Here is a 16,117-nt window from a genome sequence, read left to right as displayed (position 1 = left end):
CTTCTGCTTCTTTCAGGTCACCTGCTTCCACACTTACCACAGGGCTTTGGTCTCCATCCCCTTGCAAATCTAGTTTAAGGCCTTCCTCATTGGGTTAAGCGAGCCTGTCTGCAAAGACGTGCCCCTGCTCTGTCCTCTGGACCTTTCCTATGGAAGAAAGCATGGGCAATGGGAAATCAGTGTGGTGGGTCTTACTCCAAATGACACAGAGAAGTGTACTACAGATGCTATTACTGAGTTTGATGACAGCGGCTACATGGGCAGGGTGCCGCTGTCCTGTGAGTGCTTTTAACTTCCATGGTAACCACACAGTCCTTACCCATAAATACCCTGCAACTCGATTATAATCACAGAGGCCTGCAGATTCCTGGTTAATTGTGTTTAGTTTGCTCAGAATGAAATTACCATATAACTAGCACTCACTCCACCGTAATGGGCAGAAATCACTGGATATGTTTTACTCTGCAATTGCATGGCAATTAGTAGTGACGAGAGAACATACCTGCACAGGTTCAGAGCCCTGGCATTCCCAGTGAGTCTAGAAAGCAGGCTGGGCATGTCATGTCCACAGGCATCCTTGGGGGGTTTCCAGCTCGCCCCTGGTTTAGCCAGGACCAAATCCCAGGGTCTTTACTGCCTTTGCATTCAGTCTCAACTCAGCTGAGCACCCATTGACTTTCAAGTGGGAGTTTGAGGGAGGAGGGAGCAAAACTTGGTTAAGGCTCCTGTGATTCATCTCCAAGAAGCCCCTGCCCCTTTCACTTGGTATCACATCATTTCTGTCTCATATCTTGTCCTGGGGCAGGAACTACAAACAGCAGCATGAGATGATGAAGTGAGGAGGGGGGGAAAGGAGGGATGCTCTTTAAACCTCAGGAAAGGCTGCTAGTTGAGTTTGGCTGCAGGTTCAGATGAGTTTGTTGTTTCCTCAGGCCTGAAAGCAGCTTGTGCTCATACAAGCAAACTCCAAGGCCAGTGTAGTTAGAAGCTGCAATTTGCCCCAGTGTGACTAGCAGGTGCTCCCACCGAGACAGCAAAAGTTTCCTTCAGCACCCAGCCAAGAGCATGTGCGCACCAGCCACTGCCAGCACAGGAGGGCACAATGCCAGGCTGGTCCCTAACAGGGCAATGGTGTACAGAGCCCCAGGGCCAGCAGCATAGAGATTCAGGAGCAGGTTAGGGCTTTGGGCTAGGACCTGCTTTCTTCTCTTCGATCATTTAGAGCTGCATCTAGTTGGGTGGGTGACAGTGCCCGGAAATGCCACGTTTTGGCTGTGGTCACTCAATAGCCATTGGTCTGTAAGTGTCAAACCAATGACCAAGCACCAAGTGCAGTGGGCATTGAGGTCTTGTTTTTGGATACTATGTCCTCACCACTCACACCCATTAAAGCCCTCCGACCCTTTTCCCAGGAGCATTAGCCATGATGCCTTGAGAGGCTTGATAGCTTGCAAGGTTCCAGTTGCATCCTTGCATCCCGCTTGATTAAAACACCCCTTCCAGTACATTTCACATTGTCACCAGATTTGCCTTTTAATGTCATTGCAGGCTGCCCCCTTTCATCCCCCAAAGTGGTTGCATTGCACTGATAGGACCAGCAGCATATACAATTTTTACGTTTTCCCGACTCTTTGGAGTGGACATAAAGATGTCAGTGAGATGACATAGTGGGCTGCAGTGTAAAGGCAGTAAACTGGGAGATGGGTAGTTAGTCTGTTCTTCCTGACCCCACGGTAATTATAGGAATTAGTTCCTAATGGGTATAGTGCTGTGTGGGAATAATTTTTGTCTTGCTGATGTGAGGGTTTTGTATTTCCACCCCCACCTCCTCCCCGATTATGCTGATTTCAGGATGATTCGGAGTCCTATAAGTTTGGCAAGCAGGACACAAAACATTCCTGGGGCAACTTGCTGTACTGCGTGATGAAACGCATTTGGACATGACAGGGTAGCATCACTGCATTGCCTTGCAATGCTCTGTCACTGCTGAGTTGCCTACAGTGCTATGGGAATAAAGGAATGAGTGACTAGATGGGCATGGCCCCATTACTGCTGAATTGCAGGTGCCTTGCACAATCAAAAGCAATAAACACAGTGACACTGAATGTGATAAGCCAAGAGAATGGGAAAATCCACAGTCCTTCCCGCCCGGTGCTCACACTTACTGTCACATCAGCAGCTGGGCCATTTCCCCTGCCATTATACAAGTGGTGATTTACATAATGCGTGTTTTAGACTTTCTCTGCAAAGTCAGGCTGGAGATCATGGCTAAAAGTAGGATGCACAATCTGGTGGACCATTGCTCCAATCCGATATGGACATCCTGTGTTCACTTGAAAATCTGGCTGAAAATGCACACCAAGCCCCATGTATTATAGAATCACAGGAATTCAGGGCTCAAAGGGACCACAAAAGACTTAGTCTACCCTCTACAATGAAGCAAGATCAAGTATAACTAGACAGTCCCTGATGGACATTCATGTAACCTGCCCTTCACTACCACCAATGAAGGAGATGCCACAACCTGCCTAAGTAGCCCATTCAAATGCTTTACTATCCTTATAGTGAGAAGATCTTTCCTAACAGCTTCATCATATTCTTTGCCATGCATTGCACTGATTTCTTCTTGTCCCAACCTCAGTGCTCCAGGGAATAATTGATCACTATCCTGTTTATAGCAGCCTTTTACATATTGCAAGGCGGTCATCATGTCTCCCCCTACTCTTCTCACCTAGACTAAACAAAGCCATTCCCTTCAACTGTTCTTCAGAAGTGATGTTTTCCAAAGCTGCTCTCATTGTTGCTCTTCTCTGGACTCTCTCCAATTTGTCTACGTCTTTCTTGAAACACGGGCCCCAGTGTTGGATGTGGTACTCTAGCTGAGGCTTACGTTGCTGAGTCAAGCAGTGTAACTACCACTCACGTTCCATACAGAGCTCCTGTTAAGGCAATTTGCCTTTTCTGCAACATGCTGTTGACTTATATTGAGTTTGAGATCGACTATAACCCCTCAGATCTTATACTGCTGTATGGCTGCCCTAGGCAGCTATTCGCCATTTTGCATGTCTGCATTACATTTCTCTTTCCTATGTGTAATACTTTACTGCATTACAATTCTTCGTGTTGATTTTGGACCATTTCCCCAAATTTATGGAGATCGATCTGAATTCAAATTATGTCCTCCAAAGTGCTTGCTGTCCTCTCAGCTTGATGTCATCTGTAGATTTGATAAATGCTGTCTCTCTTCTATCATCCAAGCCATTAATGAAAATAGTGAATAGTACCAAACCTAGCGCAGAACCCGCTAAATGTGCCCCTCTGGTTTGGTAGGGAACAATTGATGGCTGCTCTGAGAGTTGTTTTCCTATCACGTGTGCACTCATCACATAGTGATTTCATCTGAACCACATTTCCCTAGTTTGCATATGTCAAGTGGGACAATGTCAAAATCCTTCCTAAAGTCACGATACAGAATTTCCCCTTATCCAAAGGGTTGTTTTGTCCTGTCAGGGAGGGAAATTATATTGGTTTGACACAATTTGTTTTTGACAAATTCACATTGTCTTTGTTATCACCTTAATGTCCTCCAGGTGCTTATAAATTCATTATTTAATATTTTGATCTAGTATCGTTTGAGAACTGGAAGTCAGGCTGGCTGGTCTGTATTTCCCTGGCCCTGCCTTTTCCCCCTGCATATAAATAGGTAGACACATAGATCCAGGTACTTTTCCTAAGTCCTCTAGGATCTCACCCATGAGTTGTAATATAGATAACACCTAGAAATACAGCCAGTACCTTCAAGGTACCTTTTAGAGAGATAGCTAACCTTTGGAAAGGACACCCCAGAAACACAGCCAGCAACAGAAAGGTAGACCCAACAGCTAGACCAGTGGTTCTCAACATCATTAGTCTCAAGGTACCCCCCAAAACGCCAGCTCTTAATGTTCACTAATTTTTTGATGACAAAAAAAATAGTTAGAGCACTTTTTCTGTTGCAGAAAACTCAGAAAGACCTCCACAGGGTAGAAAGGTTTTGACACTCTGGGTTTCTATTTGAAACCTCTGGGTTGATCTTGTGAATAAGTGTAGGTATCTGCACAGCTATCAGTGCTAATATTGCGCAGCACCCCATGGCACCTATAAAAGGATCTCATGGGCACCCCAGGGTTGGGCACCTTGGTTGAGAATCACTGAACTAGACACAGAAAATGAGGGCTGGAAGGGAGCTCAGGAGGTCACATCTCGTCCAACCCCCTGCTCAAAGCAGGACCAGCCCCAACTAGATCACCCCATCCTAAATCTAACAGGTCAAAAATGCACCCAAATCTAGACAATAAACCCCACAATCTGGAACAGGCACCTCTGAGACGTATCCAAAACCAGGGAGCCAGACCAGGATTAACATAAGAGTTAGCACCCGAAAGCCTCGAGACATTGCGAGAGGGACGGAAGTGCCTTCCATTGAGACTGGCCGGTATCCATCCCACGGGGAGCGCAGCCGCCTGAGTCCCGGCAGGGCAGCGACAGTCCCGCTCAGCTCGCAGCTTCCCCTGCCGCGGCACCCGGCGTGATGGTGTTTTGTTTTTTTTTTTTGCTCTCCCGTTTTTAGTATTCATACGAAGGGATGGAGATTAACAGCCTGCCGGTAGAGCTGACGGTCGTGTGGAATGGGAATTTCAACATTGACAACCCGGCGCAGAACAAAGGTAAAGAATTATTTCAACTTGTCCTTGGAAGCAGTAACCTTAGCAACAGGCCACATCGTGCCGCACGCTGAACAAAGCAGCCACCGTTTCCCTGCACACATTTGTTCTCCTCTCTCCTTAAATTACTAATTTGCGTGCTCCGGGCTTCCCCCCCCGCACTACCCCGAGCACCTGAGAAATTGGAGCCTCCCCGTCCTCTCCTTCCCCACACTCTGCCTGCATCCCTCCTGCCTCCTTTCTCTCGCACCGCCCTTCTCCCCACTACCCTCTTCACTTCTCCTTCCACAAGACTCTTCCAGTTAATGCATCAGCAGCTGCAGCTAGTCCGGTCTGTGCCCAGGCTGGATGCAGTAATGAGCCGGGAGGGAGGGAGGGTGGGGGCAGCCGTGCCAGTGGGGAAAGGTGGAACGAAGTGAAGTGATAATGGAAAAGGATGAGACCCACCTTCTGCCTGGAGAGCCCGGCTTTACTTGATTACAGTGGGTGGCGAGGGGGCTGTCACTCATTCAGCCACAACCCAAGGACAGGTGGTTGCAGGGGAGCCTGATTTCCCTCCCCTTTGCTATCTGGTCCTTGCATCCTGCCCCTTGCCCTCAATTACCCACGGGCCCTTCCCTGGACTCCCTCTCCTCTCTCAACATTTAGGGGTCATAGCATCAATGGTTTTCCTGCCACCCCCTACACCTGCTTCCTTCCCCACCTTATGCCGCCCGCCCCTTTCTTGCTACTTCCTCACCCTGCACTCCTTGTCATCTCCCCAGCTGTCCTTTGCCATCCTCTGGGTGAGGGACCCTCCCCACTGAAGGAGACCACCAGAAGACAGCCTGTCTCTCCTGCCCCTTCCCCTCCTGCCTCTCCTCCTCTGTGTCCTCTGTTCTTCCACTGGATCCCATACATGTCCGTCTCCTGCCTGCTGCCAGGGACGTGGCAGACGATCCTAAGTTAGTGACAGGTGACAAATGGCCAGGTACCATTTATATGCTTGTCAATTGGGGTGGCCTTTGGCATCACCGTGGAGCAAGGCTCAAACTCACACCTTAAGGTTCATAGCAAAACACCTTACCCACTCTGCTGTGATCCCCCATGCTCATGACATGCATTGTCCTCTCCCTCCTGAGCTGTTGGCCCTCAAGCAATGGTCAGGTAGTAGTCATTGCTGACCGCGGACCAGGACCATGTTACAATACTCATTGTGGAGCTGAAAGCCTGTTACCGATGCTAAACTAGCCACTCCTTCCCTTTAATTTGTTGTATTCTGCAAGCCAATGGCCTGAAATGTGATGGGCCCGGACAGCTGCTAATGATGTAGAAGGCATCAAAGAGATTTTCCATCAGTGGCATATTAATGACCAAGCTTTCAGTGCCATTTTCACAGTGGGGAGACCTAGCTCGTCCGATCAGCTAGGGTGAAGGTGCTTCCTGTGCCCACCGGCTCTTAGCCTTGGACCGTGTTTGTCCACTGCAGAGAATGGCAGGACTTGCTCCAGATCAGTCCTTACTGAGGCTGTGAGCCAGGTCCCTGCAGCATTGAGCACGGTCCAGGGAACAACTGCTTTATGAGAAGGAGCGGACGTGTTTGTTAGCTCTGCTCCGATAGATTATCTGAGAAGTTCAGATCAGGACAGCAGAGGCTGGTAGGCAGGCTGACAGCGACTCCGGCAAGTGCAGATGCAGATGCAGCACAGACACTTTTGTGAACAAGACACTCAGTGATACCGTCCCATCCCTGAGAAATGGCCTTTCTACCTCTGGACACAGGAAAGCAGACCTTGGCTGAAGTCACCAGACATGGTGGATGTGATTCTCTTGGCCCCTTCCCAATTGAGGTTGGGGGTCCCCATATCCAACTGCCTGGTATTCAGTGTCTCTCATGGTCTCTGCTGGGAAGAGGTCCATAAATGATGGGTGCATGCAGAGGTTGCAATGCCTGGCGAAGGGTTTGCTATTGCATAGAAGACAAGCCGAGCCAGGCTCCCTGCACAGCTAACCACTTGTGCATCTCTTGTCTTTTCTGTGCTGCTGGGATTGAGCTAGCCCAGCTGAGACTGGGGCCTGCATGGACAAGAGCACCGAAGAGACTGCCACCATGCCCAAGAACTTACAGTCCAATAAGACAGACACCATGGTGGAAACAGAGCGGGGGTTTTGGGCCATGTCGACAGAGATGCTCAGAGGGAGGATGAAAACCTTGTCCTCCTGAGGTCTGGTCTGCCCTGTCCCCTCCTAGCCCTGTCCCTCTGCTCCGTAACTGAGAAGAGGCAACGATAGGTGTGTCTACACGTGTAATATGCACATAGCGATAAACTCCAGCACATATTGTTCTGGAGTTTATTGCTCCCGGGCACCATGTTTACACATGTGCCTGGGACCGCAGCACATTGAGCTGGGTTGGAGCAGCCCCGGCGGTCACGGGGCCACTTCAGCCCAGCTCAGTGTGCTGCGGAGGGGCTGGCTGGGCCCCAAGGGTGCTCCAGGGTGGGGCTAGACAGCAGGCAGCCCCTGCACCGAAGCACTTGTGCCCAGCCAGCCCTGTCACCGTCTAAACATGTGCTGCGATGGAGTCAAGTACTCGACCATAAGACAGTACTTGTATATACTAGGACTGTCCTGCGGTGCAGTAGATTCATTTACTCCATCCTAGTAGGGGCACACACATCGACACTGAGACTTTACTGCAGAGCTGATTAGTCAGATCCACAGTACATGTCTCGTGTAGATATGCCCAGCCAGTATTTCGGTCAGCACCACTGAAATGCAGTAAAATATAGCCAAGGGACACCCAGGCCTATGCAGCACTGCCCATGATGGGAGCGTGTCAGGAGGCATGTGCTTGGGAATGCAACTTTTACCAGGAAAAGCAGGTCAGGAGGGGGTCCGGTACTGGCATACCATGATTGACTAACTTGGCCTTTCTGGCAGCCAGCTTCGAGGAATGAAAAGCTCAGCAGCATTTTCATTGCATGGGCCGGTGCTTGCTGCCTTCGGGGGCGAGGGGGGGAACGTGGCCTCAGGCACTGCGTGATTTCTAGAGCTTTTCAGCAGAAAGTTTCAATACTGATGAGTCTTTGGACCTTATATATAACCCACCCCCCAGTGAAGAGACAGCAGCCAGTTCCTGACAGCGCAAGAAAAGCGTGGAGGGAAGTTTCCCCATCGCACGCAGAAAAGCACCTGCCCCATCAGTAGCTGGAAAAAGGACTGAGAGCAGCACAAAGATGCTTCTCTCTTGGGTCTCCGGGAAAAGCACCCTGCTAATGACTTCCTTTGCAGTTTCTGCCTCAGTTTCCCTACCTGTAACACGAGGACAAGCAGCTTCACCTTGTCCTGTAGACGAGTTATTAATTATTGATGTTAATTAATAACAACAGTGGAAGGTGGGAAGATGAGATAATTATTATTCAGAAAGGACTTTGGCACCTCAAAAAGGGGCCAAATTATACCAAGACTCTGAGCTGGGCAGTAATCCTTTGCTTCTCTGTTAGAGATGGACTTTGGGAGTAACTCAGTCCCCAAAACCTTTGGATTTCCTGGGGCAGAGGAGGGAGGGGGAGGCTGGAAGAGACCTCCAGAGGTCACCGTGTCCCACCCCCTGCCTACGGCAGGATCAGCGCTAGCCAAACCATCCCATACAAATACATGTCTAACCTCTTACTAAAGCTGTGCAGTTAACCCTATCACACAACCACAAGGCACAGCACTTGAATTCCTTGTTCAGCCTGCTTCCCCCTGGGGTCACTTTCCACACGTTGCTCCTTATTACACCCCACAGACCTGCCCCCGGGCTCCCCCTCGGTGCCTGCACCCCTCAGGATCTCTCTCCTTTGCTGTCCCACAGTGCATCTGTACAAGTGCGGGGCCATGCGCAACAGCTGCGGCCTGTGCCTGAAAGCCGACCCGGACTTCGAGTGCGGCTGGTGCGAGGGGCCGAACCAGTGCACGTTGAAGCACCACTGCCCTGCCCAGGAGAACCAGTGGTTGGAGCTATCCGGGACCAAGGGCAAATGCACCAACCCCAAGATCACTGACGTAAGTCCTCACCCCACTCTCGGAGCGGGGGGTCACGTCCCTGGAGCGGGGGGACTCGCCAGGGACAACCTGTTCTCGGTGCATCTTGCTGCCATATCTCTGTCTTGGCATTGGAGGTGCGCCTGGCTGGGCTCAAACAGCATCCCGGCATCTCTCATGACGGGAAGTCAGTCTTAACACACCTCCAACCATGGCAGGTCAGGCTGGTTGAGCAGGGCCCCCTGCAAGGAGCTGGCTGCTGCTCACGGCAGCGTGCAGACTCCACAAGTCCTTTGCAGAGGCGAAAGCCATGACTGCAGGCTCCCTGACAGGCACAGCACAGCCACAGCTGCCGCCTGGATCGGTGACCCAAATAGCGCAAACTGTCTGCACTTCCCAGGCTCCCGGAGAATGGTGCCCATAGGTACTGCCTGAGGACGTGATGGCTCCTGGCTGGGAAGCCCCTCTCAGAAATTATTCAAATATAACGAGGTTTAGGTGCCTCATTTATTTAGACTCGTGGCTGGTGCCTGCGTCCAATTGTAGGAAGAAAAAATAAAGTCTAGACTCAAGATCTATTGAGTGGGCATGCAGCATCCCATGCAAATCAGACTGACTTTGTAGTTCGCTTTAATTCTTCAGTATTTTAGCAACATCCTGGTGAGAGAGAATATTCTTACATTTTGCCAAATGCAGGTTTTCACGAATAACAGGAGGCCTATAGATTCATAAATATTAGGGTGGGAAGGGACCTCAGTAGGTCATCGAATCCGACCCCCTGCCCTGGGCAGGAAAGAGCGCTGGGGTCAGTATCCCAGTATCCTATGTCTCCCAGTCCATCAGGACTCATGGCTTTCTCTCCATTAAGGCCTCACACCCATTGAGTAATACAGCTGTCAGCCTGGCCAGGACAACAGAGAGTTTCTTTCCCTGTCAAAGGGGTGGCTATGGGGAACAGTGCCTCTCTGGGGAGGCAGAAGGAGCCCAGCAAAGTACTTCCTGGCTAGGTCAAGGGAAGAGGAATGAGTTAACAAGCTGTAACAAAGGGATGCTCACATTTTAAGTGCCCTTAGCCTGGCCTAAGTGTAATGTGTCGCTTCGAGGCTTTCAAATGAAACTTTTCAACTTTTGGTACCAAGGCATTTTCTGTTTGGTTTTTTTTTTTTAAAGTGAATTAAAAAAAAAGAAAGACATTCTTGGCTAAGAAAAAAGTGGGGAGGAGAAGAAAAAGTTGCAGCTGGGCAGTTGGAAGGAGAGAGAGAGGGAAAGTAGAGGGACCCAGAGCAGGCAGTGAAGGGGAGGAAGAGAAAAGAAAAGCAGACCTCCAGCCCCTTATGATTTTGGTGGAGATGTCATGGTGCCATTTGAAGAACCAGGGGATAGGTAGTTAGCCATATCTCAACCCTAGCAAAAAGGGGCCTTGCAATTTGGGAAGACTTCTTCTGCTGATGGGTCACCCCCTCTTCCACAAGGGTGCTGGGACTATCATGAGAAGGGGAGTCCCGGGAGGGGAGATACAGGGATTGGGGCCTGCACCTGCGAGAGAAGCACCTTAATGCACTTTCAGAGTGGACAGGAATAAGACACTCCGCTTCAGAGTAAGAGTTTGCACCGATGGCACCATTCAGGAATAGCTATCTCACTTTAAATATACCTGTAATCCAAATGGTCTTTCACGTGTGGATCATTCCTTATCTTGCAAATAAGAAACGGAGGGCTGCCTGGTAGATTTCTTTCTTCTAGATCCAGGGATCTGTGCTGGTGGCAGGGGAAACCTTAGAGGCTGTGCCAGTTTGCCTGGAGGTGTAGGCATTGTCATCAAAGTCTGTGGTGCTGGAAGTGTCACGAGAACAGAGGCCAGAGCTGTCCAAGTCTTTAACAGTCCCATTGGGGTGCATGGAGAAGAGCCTGTCACTGTCTTCCAGCACATCATCCTCCACCCCAAACACACCGCCAACATTTTCCAGAATGCCCATTGCTTTGAGGTATCCCTGAGTGTCCCATCTGGGCCTGACTTTGCACTGGCCTCCACATCTCTTCTTGTCTTCAGCTGGACTTGTCTGGACATAGTTTTGAACACCAGGCATCAGCCAGCTCAAGCTAGGTGCCCAAGAGCTGGGGCACCTAGAATGAGTGGCTACTTCTGAAAACTTCAGCCTTGGACTCTTGCAACTTAAAGAAGGAAAGAAGCTGAAAACTTTTCTTTCCCCATCCTAGGGAAAGGTTTAGCAGCTTTTCATAGATTCACAGATCTTAAATTCAGAAGGAACCACAACAGTCATCTTTTTTTTTGACCTCCTGCATCACTCAGGTTGTAGGAGCCCGTTCCTGTCAAAGCCATGTCTTGCAGCTGATCCTTCTGAAGACAAACTCATGTTCATCCCATTCTCCTTCCCCATCCCTCCCACCACTGGTGACCACTGTCGTTCTGCACGAAGCGGCTAACCTTCATCCTTTAGATGTCATGGGGAACTCTGTTTCCACTGGCATTTTCTCCGACAGTCCTCAGTGCTCCTACAAATCATCATAATATTCGCTCGTGAAATATTTCAATTGTCTGGCGCGCTCATAAGTAGCTCTTGGAAAGTCTTTTTCTGAGCCATTAGCATGGAAGTAATCTCAAGTGGCTGGATATATATTGCAGCTAATGGTATGTCTGGAGCAGTTGGTGAGAGTGTTCTCATACTGGCTGAGGTCCAAGGAAATATCCGTGAGGAGGGGAGAGGAGAGAAAAAACACACGTGCGCGTGCATACGCAGCAACACCAAGCTGCCCATAACCTGAAGTTATTTACTGGCTCCTGCATTTATATTGCCACTCAGTGAAATTAGAGGACTATAAAATTGGCTGGCTACAAAATGCTCTTTAAGAATGACAAGCACGCGCTATAATATTATGCTGACGTTAGTGGAGGGTGTAAATTGTCACCCAGCGTCATGGCTGGATGTATTTAAGGAGATGCCAAGGCTTCCTGGCAGCTTTCAGTGCTTCCTGCTTTGCAAAGGGCAGTTCTTGTTCCCTGCATCTGAACTTAGGAGAAAAACATGTAGATCAGGTTTTCCTTCCTGTAATCTAAAACCAGGGCAATCCCATGTTTTTCTGCATGTGTTTTGTGGGAGAGTGACAGTCATGTTGGTGACATGTCGCTGTGAGCGTCTGTGTTTTGTGGGAGACAGGCCGTCCTGGTAGCTGGATCTATGCCTGCATAACATATGTTAAGACTTGATCCAAACACCCCTGTGGTTATCCGACATCTTTTCATCTTCTCCAAAGGAGTTCCCAGTTGCTCTATTTGGGGGGGGGGCGGCATTTTCAATGCTGTGTTGTGATCCATGAAGTCAGTAGTAAAACTCCTACCAGCGACATCAGTGGGGATAGCAATGCTGAGAGGTTCTGCAAACCCCATCCTTGGGTCCCAGGTGGTCTCAAGATTGCTTCACCCAGACCATCAATCCCTATATTTCTAGGGTGCCTGGGTCTGGGTTCTTGTTCAGGCTGACCTCTAGTTGTAAAGAGTGCAAGAGATGAAGGAGGGACTGCCCCTGCGAACACAGAAGCAACTGCCCATTGCTTCTGGTAGGAGGCAGCTCTGGGAGCTCAAGTCCAAGACCGAGCGGTTAGCGGACTGTGTGTCTTTGCTCAAGACGTTGTCCGTGCGTTGACCTGGATGGACGGCTGGGCATACAAATGCAGTCTGTTTCCCAATCAATGGCTGATTTTCTTCTTGTAGGATGTCAGAGAACTCGGGGACCCTGAGCCAAATTAATCTGGAGTTGCATCAGAAATAAATTTGGCCCTCGTTTTGGTATCTGGGGTTTAGTTTGGTATTTCTGTCCTCCAAGCCCTGCCCCACTCAGACACTGAAACATGCACTGACAGCTGAGTTGTTTCTCAGTGTGCTGAGATACCATGTACTGAGCAAATGCCCCCAACTCTTCACCCATCTGGTCGCCTATACTCATCTCCCCAGCTCCAGAAAGGGCTTTTATTCTAATATTAAAGTATTATGTGATCTTAGTTGCCTGAGAAGCTTGATGGGCCACATTCTGGTAGACGCACGGCTCTTAAAAACCTGGGTTTGATACTAGAAGCAGAATAAGAAGAAAATCTAAAAGTTGATGTTGAAGTGGATCTGGAAGGAGGAAAAGCAGCCTAAATTTATCCTTCGGTGCTGGGTTTTGTGTGTGGTTTTTTTTTTACAGTCTCTGTCTGTTTTTGTCTTGGCAACAAACGGTGATGTCCTAACAGGGCAACAACAGGATTTGATTTGTTGGGAGAAAGGATCCTTGCAGCACAAAACTCTTGGAGGATCTGAATGAAAAATAGAGAAACTTTCTTATCTTGGAGCATTTGTGAGTAACAGTCTCTAGAAGAAATGCTGCACAATTGATTCCAACCTAAGGTCTGGTCCACTCTACAAAAGTTTTACTGGCAGAGCTGCATGGATTAAGAGCATGAAAAATATCACACAGCTGACCCAGACAGCTATGCTGGCAAAAGCCAGACTATTGACACAGTTGTACTAGCAAAAAGATTTTCTGCTGGTGTAGCTTATTCCATTATATAAAATGATTTAAATGATTCCAGCACAAGAGTTCCTGGAAGGTGTCGGTATCTCTGCTAGGAGGATACACCGACAAACTCTGCTATATCTACCTGTACGCGGCAAACTCCAAATAGAGACAAGACATACTTGATCTGGTCAAAAATATTTTGACAAGACAGGGGCTTTGTTTTTTTTGTAAATCAGAAAACGCGGTTGCATTGTGATCAGAATATTTCAGGGGATGTGCCAATTTCAACAAAATTTTGGCTGGACATTTTCTTAACAATTCAAATTCAAAATGTTTTTTTTTTTTAATTTCTCATTTTAGTTGAGTTCAGCTTTCATTGTACTTGATGCTGATCTTCTATTTAATGGCCTATATCATTGGAATGACACGTTGGACCTGATCAGAGCAACGTGGCTTGAAATTAGTGAAATAAAATATTTGGATGTTATGGAAATGTCCCACTTGGATAACCTGCTTCCAGATCAAAATATTTCCCAAGTTTTATTTTATGACATATCTTAAGTGTTCGATTTTTTTGGTCCAGTGTGCTAGAAATTCCATTGTCAGCTCCACTCCGTGGTTTCACAGATTTGTTGTTTTCTGAAAAAAATTGTCTGCCTACCTACCTATTTACCTACTTCCATCCATCCATCCATCCATCCATCCATCCATCCAGTGCTTTACTACAGCTTCTAGCACCAAACCATCTCAAGGTATGTCTACACTATGGTGATTTCAGTCATGTTGCTGAGGAAATAGGCCCCATTTCTGTTTCTCATGCATCAACCCCAGGCATGAGGCTGACAGTGCTCCCTAAGGGGAACCCCTGAAACATCCCTTAAGACCTGGCTTTTGAGTGTGCTCCAAAGCACCAGCTTGGGGTACTCCCAAGACATCCCAGCACCTCATTTCCAGGGTGGACCTGCCCAGACAGAAGCCTGCTGCTGGGATGTGACTGATCACTCTCTGCAGTGCAGACATGCCACTGGCATGTCCACCTGCAGCAGGATGTGGCCAAATCTCACCTGCCATTTGTGAGGGCAGAAGAAGTCTCAGCTTCAGAACTGCCAAGAGTGGCTCTGACTTTGACACTGGAGCTTCAGGGGGCCTCAGAGGTGAGGCTTTTATTTAATTATTTTTTTTGGTTTAGCCTCTTGGAGAGGCAGAGCTTAGATCCAAATTGCTGCAGGCATTGGGAGCCACCACTAAAGCTGGCTCAGGCGTGGAGCTCTCGAAGGAAGGCTAATAGATGAGGTGGAAGATCGTTCTGACTTTGGACTGCAAGGCCTTGCTGGGATGTGACAGACAGCTGTGTCGTCACCACCACAAAGTCCTAATGGCATTGCACAGAATGGACCACAGAAGGTTGACTTGGCGAAGGATTTCCATCCCAGTCTCTTTTACCAGTTTTCTTTTCCTCTGTCTTCTTACTTGTCTATCACTCTGGTTGCTAAGCAACCAGCTCTGCCTACAAGACCTGGACCAGGTTGGGGTGGGGGGGAGGTAACTCTCTTTTGTGTGATCAAAGGCTACCTAGCCACTGTTTGCTCTAAGGTTATTCTTTGATACTTCTCTATCCTGTACCCTCCCCCAAGCCTACCCCCTATAACCAATAAAGTTCTTCACTGTACCAAGATTGATGAACTTACTGGGAAAGGCACGCCTTTGTGCTCCCTTGGTTTGACTGACTAAGGGAGGCTACTTTTTGTGCTTCAGGCTAAAGGAAGCACCTCCGGGTCTAGCACCCCCAAGGTCTACAAGGCCTGTGTACCCCAGGGGGCACAGGGCCAAAGACAGACCAGATCCCCTGGGTGGTGGCGGCGGTACCCCCAGGCTTGTAGGTATGCTCCAAGAAGGTTTGCAACTGGTTCCACCTCAAAAGAAACTACAAACCATAAGGGCTGCTCTGCTTTTGTATGCAGGAAAGAAGCATGTTTTCAAAGCAGAAGATTGAGATTTCTAATCCCCGGGTGAAAAGTGTGTGTTTAGCCAACAGCTGGGACCCGTGGTCCATGACTTGACTGAATCATAGAAAGTGAGGGTGGAAGGGACCTCAGGAAGTCACATCTATTCCATCCCCCTGCTTAAAGCAGGACCACCCCCAACTAGATCATCCAAGCCAGGTCTTTGTCTTTCTGGGTCTTAAAAACCTCCAAGGAAGGAGATTCCACAACATTTTTGTTCTGGGTGGGAGGGAGGCAGTCAGAGATGAGGCATCCTTTGGGGCTTTAACTTGGCAGCATACACACATGCCACAGGTGCCAGCCATCCACAGATATGAAGCTCAGGACCTTCCATGCTCTTTGCATAGTTACACAGATCAGGTTGGTGGAACATCTCTCAAGGGAGAGATGGGAACAGTTGTGCACATGGGTTACAAATCCTGACCATGAGAACCCCTCAGCTCTCATCCCTTCTCTCTCCCTCAGTCTGCTGCCATTATCTCTGCAAGGAGATGACCTGGCCAGTCTGTTTATGAAGGACATTTCTCTCCATGTTCTGGGAAGCAGAGAAGAGCAGCCAAGTTCTTAGTGCTCCTGCCAGCCTCTGCAAGACCAGGATCTGGCTGCCAACACAGATTCCCCACTGGCCATGCTAACAGCAAATGGGAAAGGACGTCTATCAGGGAATTCCCATTGCCCAGCATTTCACTGCAGAATGATCCCTGCCAGTGTTGGCAGATGGCAGTCATGGCACCATCTGAATGGGCAGTGGGGAAAGCTAGCATCGTTCAACCATTGAACCATATGGCAAAGCAGGTTGACACAGCACATAGTAGGGCAGAGCGGTTGAGTCCTGGCTGGCTCCAGTGGAGCCTAGATTTGATCCTTAGGGTCTAAGACAAAGTCCGTT

General features: G+C 48.9%; 1 protein-coding gene across 1 annotated transcript in view; it reads left to right on the top strand.

Annotated features, from left to right (window-relative positions):
* The window catches only part of PLXNA4 (plexin A4), a 660,133-nt gene that overhangs the window by 506,114 nt on the left and 137,902 nt on the right, over nucleotides 1-16,117 (top strand). Inside the window, exons 10-11 of the mRNA XM_019509620.1 lie at nucleotides 4,610-4,706; nucleotides 8,542-8,732. Of these exons, the coding sequence (XP_019365165.1) occupies nucleotides 4,610-4,706; nucleotides 8,542-8,732 (288 nt within the window). The remainder of the gene's footprint in view (nucleotides 1-4,609; nucleotides 4,707-8,541; nucleotides 8,733-16,117) is intronic.

This window comes from Gavialis gangeticus, unplaced genomic scaffold (genome assembly GCF_001723915.1).
Source record: "Gavialis gangeticus isolate Ggan-Ray unplaced genomic scaffold, GavGan_comp1, whole genome shotgun sequence".
Taxonomy (NCBI): domain Eukaryota; kingdom Metazoa; phylum Chordata; order Crocodylia; family Gavialidae; genus Gavialis; species Gavialis gangeticus.
The sequence above is the reverse complement of the archived record's forward strand: the minus strand, read 5'-3'. Positions and strand labels throughout refer to the sequence as shown.